This window comes from Grammomys surdaster, unplaced genomic scaffold (assembly GCF_004785775.1).
Source record: "Grammomys surdaster isolate TR1022 unplaced genomic scaffold, NIH_TR_1.0 125368, whole genome shotgun sequence".
NCBI classification, from domain to species: Eukaryota; Metazoa; Chordata; class Mammalia; order Rodentia; family Muridae; genus Grammomys; species Grammomys surdaster.
The window spans coordinates 587,091-598,986 of NW_021620240.1; the positions used below are offsets into that span (position 1 = coordinate 587,091).

The 11,896-nt window shown below is 45.2% G+C and overlaps 1 protein-coding gene across 1 annotated transcript; it reads left to right on the forward strand.

Annotated features, from left to right (window-relative positions):
- Positions 1-1,163: 1,163 nt before the first annotated feature.
- On the forward strand, positions 1,164-11,286 carry Zfp3 (ZFP3 zinc finger protein). The gene is made up of 2 exons (XM_028785937.1): positions 1,164-1,852; positions 9,546-11,286. The coding sequence occupies exon 2, from the start codon at positions 9,554-9,556 to the stop codon at positions 11,063-11,065; it is 1,512 nt and encodes a 503-aa protein (XP_028641770.1). The 5' UTR covers positions 1,164-1,852; positions 9,546-9,553; the 3' UTR covers positions 11,066-11,286.
- Positions 11,287-11,896: the final 610 nt, after the last annotated feature.

The following is an 11,896-nucleotide window of genomic DNA, read 5'->3' on the forward strand; positions in this document are numbered from 1 at the left end:
AAACCCGCCTGCCTCTGCCTCCCAAGTGCTGGGATAAAAGGCGTGTGCCACCATTGCCCGGCTTTTGTTGGTTTTAATATACTTGTTTGAGAGTCTTTAGGAAACACACACTCGGGGCTGGAGAAATGGCTCAAAGTTTAAGAGCACTGTCTGCTTTTCCAGAGGTCCTGAGTTCAATTTCCAGCACCCACCTGATGGCTCATAACTCTCTGTAATAGGTTCTGATGCCCTCTTCTGATCTGCATGGATACATGCAGGCAGAAAGCTGTATACATAATAAACAAACCTTAAAAAACTGCTTTAAAAAAATTCCTTAAGAAGCCGGGCAGTGATGGCACAGGCCTTTAATCCCAGCACTTGGGAGGCAGAGGCAGGTGGATTTCTGAGTTCGAGGCCAGCCTGGTCTACAGAGTGAGTTCCAGGGCAGCCAGGGATACACAGACAAACCTTGTCTCAAAAAACCAAAAGAAAAAAAAAAAAAAGGAAACACACACTCTTTGTAGACAACTTTCTGGGTCAAGTCCAACTCGATGCCAGGATAAGCGGCTTCTTTCCATTCCCATGTTACTCTGTTGTTATGTCTATACTGTCTCATGGGTAGACCGCGAAACACTAACCTCTGCTCCCCTAAACACATCCTCATCATGCACAATGAAGACAGGAACTGCATCTGAATCATACGTCCTGGTCACCGTCCCCTAAAAGAGCCCCGTTGCTCCAACCTTAATTAGTATAGTAAAACAGATGGTGAGCAGGGGAATATCCAGGAAGAGATAATGCATTCATTTTTTCCTAAGTCACATAGTAGGGCTGCACAAATAAAGCTTTAGAGTGCAAGGGAAGAACACTGAAGGGCCTCAGCACACAGATTGCTGTATTTTGATCCCAGAAGTCTCTGATTCAGGAGATGTGGAGGTGGGGCCTGAGAATTTACGTTTCTAGCCAATTCCCAAGTGATATCAATGTTGCTGGTTTAGAGATCAGTTTGTTATTGACTTAAATTCAAGGCTAGCCTGAACTATTAATACATAATTAATTCAAGGTCAGTCCTAGCTGCAGAATAGGATGCTGCCTCAACCTACCCCTCTCCACACAAAGAGGTCTATTTCACTGGGCATGGTTGTTCATTTCAGGATCGCCATAATCACAGTCACACGCGTGCTGTGCTAAGAGAAGACCAAATTTATTCAAGAGAGGAAAGGCAGCAAATAATGCAGTTCCTATTGCCTGAACAGGCTACGGAAATCACACTCAACCTTGAGATTTTTGTCAAAGCATGACTTCCTGAAGCCTTCCTGACCTCAAAGCAGGTCTCCCCTTCGCTTTTAGCGTACCCTAAATCTAGGCGCATGGTTGACAGACTCTGGAAAGCGGGAGGTGAGGCACAAACGCAGCTGCTCAACATGTCCCTGCGGAGAGTTGCGGAGCTTCAAGTTTCCCAGCCCACCGCAACGCCAGAGGCGCGCAGAGCGGCTGCTGCGGGGCGGAAGTGCATTCCCAGAGCCGTTCTAGGAAACGGGGAGGACCCTGCGCGTCAGTGGTCCGGGACACCGTGGGTTTCGCGAGGTGCACTGGGACATTCTAGCAAGCCGACCGGCTCTTGCCCAGCCCGGCGAAGATGGGGTGAATTAGGGGAGAGCAGCAGAAACTGGGACGCGCACAGGGGCGTGGGCCTGCTGACCACCTGTTCCTCCCGCGAGTGCGGCTCGCGCGGATTGGCCGCAGTGCCGCCCGGCACCGGAAGTGGCCGGTGTGGGTCGCCCGTGACACCAGACAACAGCTGCGGTTCTGTGCGCGCCGCGCCGTAGCGCCCCGGGCCCAGCGGAGTGAGCGTGGGCGGCATCCGCCAGCGGTGAGGCCTCTCTGGTTCCGTCATGCCCCGGGGAGGAGGGCGTGGGGCTCCCGGCCTAGAGCCGGAGTCCTGACTGTAGGCCCGCCCCTGACTCGGGTTTGTTGTGTGACCTTGGACTTTATGGCACCGGGGGCTCCTACTCATTTGCACACGGAGAGGGTGGAGCCTGGGCACTGTCAGGGACGGATCCTAATTCTGCTTCCAGGCCTTGTCAGCCAGGGAAACTGGAGAAGCAGGCTCCGACATGGGCATGCCTGAGACCTATGCCTATTTTTCTTTTCGCTTTTTTTCTTACTTTGGTATTCCATTCCCTAAGTGTACTGTTAGAACGAATAGCAGGCAAAAATTGAGGGCCCCGTGGCATGTTGTGACCAGTGCTGGCAGGCAAGACACTGGCTTATTAAGGTTAAAGAAAGATGATAGAAATGGGAGTAAAGGGAAGGTTCAACAGTACTTGCTGCTCTTCCAGAGGACCCTGGTTTGGTTCTCAGAACTCAGTCAGGAACCTCATATCATCTGTAATTCATGCATATACGTCTATAGTTCATGTAGCAACACACATCTACACATAATATTAATAATCATCATCATAAAGGAGACTGAATTGAGCACAGAATTGACAGAGTTCCCTTGATCCTCGGCACCAGAGGAGGAAAATAATAGTGTCTTGGGAGAAAGAACTTTTTTGTCGTTGTTTTAGTTTGATTTTTTTTTTTGAGATAGGGTCTCACTACGTATCTCTGGCTAATCTTAAACTCATTATGAAGTTCAGGTTGGCCTCAAACTTTCAGAGAGCCATCTGCTTCTGTCTCCCACGTGCTAGGATTAAAGATATGTGTCACCGTGTCCGGCTAACAACTTATTTTTATAAAAAATTGATACCAGTTATATGTCAGACACTTCTCTGGTCTCTTTGGGGACAACAATGAATGAAATCTCTAGCTAACCTTCAAAACAACTGCAGATTTGTCACTCAGATATCACACAAACCTCACTTAATATTTACCAGGTATCAGAAATGTGCTAAGCACTGAGATTAGCAAGATAAGTAGAACATCATTCTTGGTCATAGTCTGGAGCAGTGGTTCTCAACTTGTGGGGTAAAACCCCTCTGAGAGTTGAATGTCCCCTTTACAGGGTTACCTAAGACCTTTGGAAAACACAGATATATATATTACCATTCATAATGGCAAAATTATGGAGTAGCAATGAAAATAATTTTACATGTGTATTATAGGGTCAAAGTGACATTAGGAAGGTTGAGAACCACTGCTCTTGAGAAAAGCAATACATAATACAGTGGCATAATATCTGTATGAAGAAGTAACGCTTGTTGGGGCTTTCAGATCAGATGATGGAGGGGAACTGTCCATATCAGGTGCATCTCGAAGATGTTTGCTAAGTGCACAGGTGAGCAGCAGTGTTCCAGGAAGTGAGAATAATTTGTTTCCAAAGGCAGAGAAACTTTAAAGAATGGACAGTGCTTGGCCTGCAGGACACGGGGCACACCTGCAGCTGCCAGTTGTTGGAGAATGTGAGGTAGGATGTAGGGAAAGGAAACAGGCTTGATTAGGAGAGCATTGTGAGCCATAGGAAGTACACATTCTGGAGGCCTCTAAGAGAGTAACAAACAGGAAGTAACTAGTGGAAACTAGTTAAGGAAAGGTGAGAAAGGGGCTGGGGGAAAACTAGCTTCACAGGACCGAGGGCTCCTTCCTGCAGATGTTTGTGAGGACTTCCGGAGGAGGTGGGCCTCGTGCCAGATGAGTAATGGAATTCGGCTCACCCTAGCTCAAAAATATGCAGTTTTCATTAGTTGCTGTTCGTTAATAGGTGTGCGGTCAGGACTTTCTGAATGAGATTTCTGAGACTTTTCTCCTACAGTGCATTGCAAAGACAAGTTAGGTTTGCAGAGTTGAGGACCCTGTTCTAAGCTGTAAAGACCCGGTGGAGGTCTGCCTGTCATCCCTCAACATGCAAACCAACTATGTTCAGCCCTCTCTTCAGATGGTAGTCTCCCTCTTCAGGGATATAGCTCCCTGTAGATTATAGATTAAGAGACGAGAGACAAAGATAGAAAATGTTTTGGAATGTACATTTAGGCTCTGGGGCTTTTCTGTAGAGAATGAGGGTTCACGTGTGTCTTTGTTTCTGAGAAAACTAAGTGGAGAGTGACTCTGATTTCTTTGTGAGAAGGCACCTAGAACTAATGCTTTTATTGTGTCACTGGCAGAATTCAAAGTAAATGTAATAGTGTTAGTTTTGTTTGTTTGTGGTAGGGGCTCATTGTAGCCCAGGCTAGCCTCAAATTTGTCTGCCTTAGCCTCCTGAGTTCTAGGATTACCCATATGGGGTACCACACCCCGCTCCCATATCTAGCTTTTATTCTGTCTTGTTTTACTCTGATTTTTCCATATCTTGTTGTACAGCTGTAGATTTTCCAAATGCTGACTTCCTTTAAAACAAAACAAACCCTAGAAGGTGGTGATCCAGGTGTGTAATCCCAGGTACACTGAGGGCTGAAGCAGCAGCACTGTGAGTTGGAGGCCAGCTTTGGAAACTTAGTGAGAGCCTGTCTCAAATAAAATAAGAAATAAACAGTGTATGATGACACATGCATTTAATACCAATACTTGAGAGGCAGAGGCAGGTAGACCTTTATGAGTTCCAGGCTAGCCTGGTCTACATACAGAGTTCTAGGCCAGTTGGGACTATATACTGAGACCCTGCCTCAAAAAAAAAAAAAACAAAAAAACAAAAAAAACAAAAGAGGAAGGGTTGGAAGTACAGCTTAGTGGTTGAGTCTTGGGTTTAATCTTTAGAACTCTGAGGGTGAAAAAAATCCATCAAGACCAAAACTATGAGATAAGCAACTGTAGAAGACATGAAGATTTGAAGAGGAAGCCCAGAGGGAGGTGGGAAATACATAGATGCTGAAACACCCGCTCCTGAAAACTGTTCTTCGCTGGGTATTTGACATTCACTTGTGGAAATAAATAATTCTTTTCTATTTTTATTTTACACAGCATCCTGTAGGTAATCCAGACTGGCTTCACTTCATGATCTTCTGCCTCATCCTCTTAAGTGATTAAAGACACTGTGAGGGAATTTATTCCAGACAGTTTTTCCCAAATGAAACGGTGCTGTGGATAGAGAAGATAGCAACAGCTCAGCATGGTGGCGTGTGCCTTTAACCTCAGTGCTCTGGAGGCAGACAGGCAGATCTCTGTAAATTTAAAGCCATCTTGTGAGTTCTAGGCCAGCCAGACTTACATACTTCCAAAAAAGGATAGTCACAGCTCCATCATGTATCCTTACACAAATTTTGACAAAGAAAAAAAAAAAAGGAGAAATCTAGATTTGAGGTCTTTCCTTGCTCTGTGGGAAAATATGAGAAGATGCTGGGGGCCTCTAGCTCACCTAGAGGGAGTTAACAGAGAGCTTCCTAGGCTTCAGGTTCCAGTAGAGATGACATTCCTGTGGTAGGCATCTCCCCAGGTAGGGTGGTGGCCTCCAACCTCTTGTGGCTAATTAGGAAGCTAGACAGAGAAAAGGTCAGAGCAAAGGTCACCTGCAAAGTCACTTCCTTCTCTCAGCATGTGGCTCATCCTCCAGTCTCTCCTGTCTCTTGGGCTCTTATTTCTTCACTGTTCCTGTGTTTTCTTGCTCTTTAAGCACTGTCTTTCTACTCATACTCCCCTTCTAATATGAACAAACATTTAAATCTAATATGAACATATTTAAACCAGAGAAAATCCATGACCTTATAACCCCGTCATATTGCAGCAAATTGACTTCTCAGTCACCGTCACTAGTGTTGCAAGATATTTGATGACAACTGTGAACCCCAAGATTGTGTTATTTGCTGGAAAAAAAAAAAAACCCTGTTTCTAGTGAGTGCTCAGCCCTTAGCACCCACCTTTAATCCCTCTGGCAGGAATACAAACAAACCCTTAGAACATACATTTAATCCCAAACTATGAAGGTAGAGTTAGTTTGTAGAAGGAAGCACCCATGTTTGAAGTGATGTCTGATTGAGTGACAAAGTGATTAATCAGAGAAAGATTTGTCAGAATATGATATGCCCAACTCTCACGAGAAGAGAGAGGAAAGGGAAGCTACTTGAGGGATAATGCAGATAAAAAGAAGGCAGTTTTACCTGGACAGTTACAGAGACACTGGTTGCAGAGAGAGAGAGAACAAGCTGGACACAGACAGAGAAGACAGAACAAGCCAGAGAATAAGAAGGAGCCAAAGGATTAGAACACATTGACAAAGTTAGTATGAGGCTAAATAGAGCAAATCAGTGAGAGGCTGAGAGAGAAATCAGATCGATCAGCTCGGAGAGGAGTTTGATCAGAAGAGCTGGGTTAAACCAGCCAGAGCTCAGAGAGAACTAGAAAGGGCGAGCTTACTCAGCAGTAAGTCTCAGAAACTGAAAACATTCTAGGCCTAGATAAGATTATATGGAGGGTAGAAGCTTCCAGGACTAGGCCTAAGGTAGGAGACTGAAACAGTAAGCCTCAGAGATGACAGTTGCATCAGGAGAATAAAAAAATATATTTACACACTATGCTTCTGTTTCATCTGTGGCTCCTTCATTGTCCCAGTACACAGCTTCTTGTTTGTAAATTACTGAACTCATTCTGGGGCCTTTTGTGCCCTGGTAAATGTTATATCACTGGGCTGCATTCCCAGGGGTATTTGTTGTTGTTGTTTGTTTGTTTTTAAATGAGGGGGCGTGGGTCTTGTTAAGTTGTCCAGGCTGGCCCCTAATTCACAGTCCTCTACAGCTTTCAGAGTAACTGGGATTCCTGGCATATCTCACCATACCTGGTAACATGAGATGCTTTTCGGTTCCCCTTCACAACCTTGGTGACTTCTGTGACACTATTGTGGCTCTTAACTAACCATTTTTTCTCTTGGTGGCAGATTTCTCCACCTACCTCTTCATTCACAGACAATGAATAAGAAGTATATAATCTACTCAGGTTAATTTTAGTTGCCGAGAGGGTACTTTTATGTGATAGGACTGAGCAAAATGTTGAAGAATTAGGTAGGATAGACTCCGAGAGGACTTTTAATTGAGGGGCAGCAACAGCCCACGGCAGTATCACATCACAGGAAGGATTCGGGAGCACCTCGGACCACCTCTCTCTGGTCTTCTATTGGGACTCATCTGGAAGCCAGAGGACCTGTTAGCCTGTTATGTGCCGTACAAGCTAATGTTCTTAGCCAAAAAGCAGGTAGAAAGAGAGGTAGAAAGATGTTGAAGGGGTGAGGGAGGAGGAATTGATAGGGCATCGTTCTCACCATTAATTTTGGATCCTAGAGTTCTGTCTCCATGTCTGATGATTCTCACATTACACTCATGCTTAGTCCTCTCAAATCTGTATCGAATAGTGACTATTTTAAGCTTTTAGATCAGTCTGAAAATGGACTCTATATGGATATCTCAAAACCCGTCTTGTCCAAAACAGTTCATTTACCACCTTCCTGCTTAAACTAGACTAGCTCTCCCTTCAGTATTCCAAATCTTGGGACATCATTATCCATCTCATTACCATCCCTCAGATTAATGTAATCCGACACGTTCTTTGATTCCTACCCTCTTGGATTTTTTTTGTTTTTTGTTTATATATTTTAAAAATGTTTTACAACTATGAATGGCTACCTGCATGCATATATGTGTATCTTGTGCATGATGGTGCCCAAGGAAACCAGAAGAGGGCATCAGATGCCTCAGAACTGGAGTTATAGACAGTTGTGAACCATCCTGTGGTGCTGGGGACTGACTCTGGGCCCGTTGCAAGAACAACAGCCAGTGTTCTTAAGCACTGAGCCATCTTTCCAGCTTGGTTCTTCTTTACACTTTGTTACCACACACTAAGTGGATTATGGAATTTGACCTTTTAAATATTCCTCCTGTCTATTTCCTCTTCATTCCCACTGCCACTTCTGGCCTCGACCTCATTTCTTTTAGCCTGGATGACTACTCTAGCCCTGTAACCATCATGTCTGCTGATTCTAGTTCATCTAAATGGCCACTTGTATACCTCTACCTGATACTCTGATTTGGACAGAAGCTATACTACCCCTCAGCCTCAAATCATTCTACAAGTCTACTTTTTTTTTTTTTTTTAAGATTTTTACTGGGTGGGGCAGTTACAAACAGGGTTTCTCTGTATGTAGCCCTGGCTGTCCTGGAACTCACTCTGTAGATCGGGTTGGCCTTGAACTCACAGATATTCCCCTGACTCTGCCTCCCACATGCTGGGATTAAAGATGTGCACCACCACTCAGCCAAATCTACTGTTTTTAAGGATGAAGTTCTTTGCCCTGCTTATTCGCCATGAGGGTCACCTTTGAATTTATTTAGTGTGTGTGTGGGGGGGGAGGGGGCCTTATCTTCCTTTACACATTCAGTCATTTGACCAAACTCTGGCCAGTGAGATAGTGATAGGCGAAGGAAAGCACGTGATACTATTGCTTATCTGTTCCTGGGGCATGATGTGGTACTTGAGCGTCACCTTTGATTATGAATGCACCAGCATACTCTTAAACTGGGAATCTGAGCTGGAAAGAGCCAGAGGCCTTCACTACTCTGTCATACCAACCACAGAATGCCTGCCTCTGGACTTCTTTTATGCAATACAGAAATAAGTTAATGCCTTGGCTAAGGCATGATTCTTTAAAAAATCTTATTGCCAGGTATGTTGGTACATGCCTCTAATCCCATCACTCAGGAGGCAGGGGCTCTGAGTTCAAAACTAGCCTGGTCTACATAGTGAGTTCCAGGATAGCCAGGACTAAACAGAGAAACCCTGTTTCAAAAAATAAATTATATTCAGACATAGTGTCTATAATCTTGAGGCAGAAGTAGGAAAATCCTGAGTTTGAGCCTTGATTGGACATAATGAGGCTCTGTTTTTTTTTTTAAGTATACATACATTATTATATGAAGCCAAGCCTACTTCTAACTAATACAATAGTCCTGGGAATTTTACTATCCCTGCCACAGAAATGAGTTCCAAATGACAAGGAAGTGAGCCTGGCCTTTGCTCAGCTGGCAAACACTGTCGAGCTAATCCTGAAATGGCTCTTTGGGTAGTCAGAACGCTAGTGTAGTCCAGCAAACTTACCCTCACCTTACCTGGAAGTAAGGGGCTCAAAAGTTACTCTCATGCTGATTATAGGCTACCTTGTCAACCCTTTGAGTAGGTAACCCCTACGCTGTGCACTGTTCTATTGGGCTATTGGGTAATACAAATAAGAATACCTCTTGCCAAACACTGTGTGGCTCTTTCATCTTATGCTCAAACATTATCTCTGTTAACTCATCACTTTGGTTTTTCCTAATCCTTTTCATATACCCTTTGTTAATATGGCAATTAATTCCCTGAAGTGCTTTCTTTATCACTTTGAATTCTCCTGTAACTCTGTCAGTGTCACACAACTCTTGCCAGTATCTCTGCACCACACCCTTCCTGTTGCTGTCAGATGTTCTGCCTCTGATGGTTTTTTCTCACTCCTTTAAGTCAGTATCTACCATGCTGACAGCAGCAGTTTGTCATTGCCTCATTGGTGGGGCTGTCCCGAGTCTTACCAGTGCCATGTCCAGGCCCTGTGTCCACCTGCAATGTCATTTAGATAGGACACAGCAACCTCACATGAGCACCCTCTCTCGTTTCAGGCTGTGATATGGGGACTGAGAAAAAGGAGGTGCTTCCCAAGGAAGAAATTTCTGAGGACTCTGAGCCACGTGGGCCAACATTAGAAAAACTTGCCCAGGAGGTTTACCAAGGCCATGAGTTTGGAGCAGCAAGTGAGGAAGACATATTAGAGGGACATTTGAGAGAGTCCTCGAAAGAGATTATAGAACAGATGTATCCTCAGGAGAGAGATTTTGCATCAGGGTTAATTATCTTCAAGAAGTCATCCTTAGGTGAAGAAGACCAGAAAGACAGTAAGAGTCCAAGAGGCTTCAGTCCTAACCTGAGTGTCCTGATGTGTCATGGAGGTGCTACAGCCAAGAGGGACAGCGCATGCGCTGCCTTTGGCCAGCACTCCATGGAGAGTATAGAGCTTACTAAAGCACAGGGGACTCCTGTGGGAGAGAAGCCTCACACATGTAAAGAATGTGGGAAAGCTTTTAATCAGAACTCACATCTCATCCAGCATATGAGAGTCCATAGTGGAGAAAAACCCTTCGAATGCAAAGAGTGTGGAAAGACCTTTGGGACCAACTCCAGCCTTCGAAGGCACCAGAGAATTCATGCTGGAGAGAAGCCCTTTGCTTGTACTGAGTGTGGGAAGGCCTTCATTCAGAGCTCACATCTGATCCACCATCACAGAATCCATACTGGAGAAAGACCTTATAAATGTGAAGAATGCGGTAAAGCCTTCAGTCAGAACTCGGCCCTTATTCTGCACCAGAGAATCCACACTGGAGAGAAACCGTATGAGTGTAATGAGTGTGGGAAGACCTTTCGGGTTAGCTCACAGCTCATCCAGCATCAGAGAATTCACACAGAAGAAAGATACCACGAGTGCAGTGAGTGTGGCAAAGCCTTCAAGCACAGCTCCGGCCTCATCAGACATCAGAAGATCCACACAGGAGAAAAGCCCTATCTGTGTAATGAATGTGGGAAAGGCTTTGGTCAGAGTTCAGAGCTTATCCGCCATCAAAGAATCCACACAGGGGACAAGCCCTATGAATGCAGTGAATGTGGGAAAACTTTTGGCCAGAACTCAGAGATTATTAGACATATCAGAATTCATACTGGGGAGAAGCCCTATGTGTGCAAAGAATGTGGGAAGGCCTTCAGGGGTAACTCGGAGCTCCTGAGACATGAGAGAATTCACACTGGGGAGAAACCCTATGAATGCTTTGAGTGTGGGAAGGCGTTCAGGCGGACCTCTCATCTGATTGTCCACCAGAGAATACATACCGGAGAGAAACCCCATCAGTGTAATGAGTGTGCAAGAACCTTCTGGGATAATTCTGAGCTGCTGCTTCACCAGAAGATTCACATTGGAGAGAAACCTTATGAGTGTGGCGACTGTGAGAAGACATTCAGCCAGCACTCCCAGCTCACCATCCACCAGAGAATTCACACTGGGGAAAAGCCATACGAGTGCCAAGAGTGCCAGAAGACCTTTAGTCGGAGCTCCCACCTCCTCCGGCACCAGAGTGTTCACTGTAGTGAGTGATCTGCAAAACAGGAAGGTGGTGTAGGGAGGCTGGAGATAGACTTCTCTCTCCACTGCTCTGTACCCAGGCCCTAGGATCAGATGAAGGGACAGGGCCTCCTCTGCCCATCCTCTGAGAGTGTGTCAGTCATCGGCTGAAAGTGACGAGGCAGTTTTATGAACTATTTATTGAGAAATTTCAGTGTACTAAATTAAATCATAAAAGTTGTTTCAGGTCTTAATCCTCCTCTGGCCTTTCCTTCTTCCTTTCTGTCTCCACAGGGGTCTGTACATGTGTCTAGTCTAAATTGTTGTTGTTCTTTATGAAAAGTGGGGACAGGATTCACCATTCCTAAGAACCAGAGAGTTGACTCAGTGTCTTCTGAGACGTTAGAAAGTTATAACCTATCCTGTCCACGGCTTAGCTTTGGAATACTTCAGTTACTCTTTCCCTCCATTTCTTTTTTTAAGCCTCAAAATCTTCCAGCCATAATGAACATAATGAAAAAGCTTGCATCTTTTCACACCTCCGAGGGGTTTCTTATTTATCTGATGAGGTTTCTATGAAAAGGAAACAGTTTACAGGACAGAAACCAAAAGTCTGAAAACCCAGAGGAGGATGGAGAAACAGTGGAAGCCAGGCTACTGAGTGTGGTCGGAAGAGGCTTGTTAGCTGCTGTCCTTGCTTCAGTGCTGTGTGCAGACTGCCCAGGCACCTGCCGCATGCCCTTGGTCCCAGCTCCTGCTGTCGGAGCCTTCCTGTCAGAAAGTAGTAGGTGGGATCCTGTGGCCTTTCACTGCCAGACTGCTGGCCACAGTGGTGAGCTGGATAACCTGGCTAACCAGGCCCGG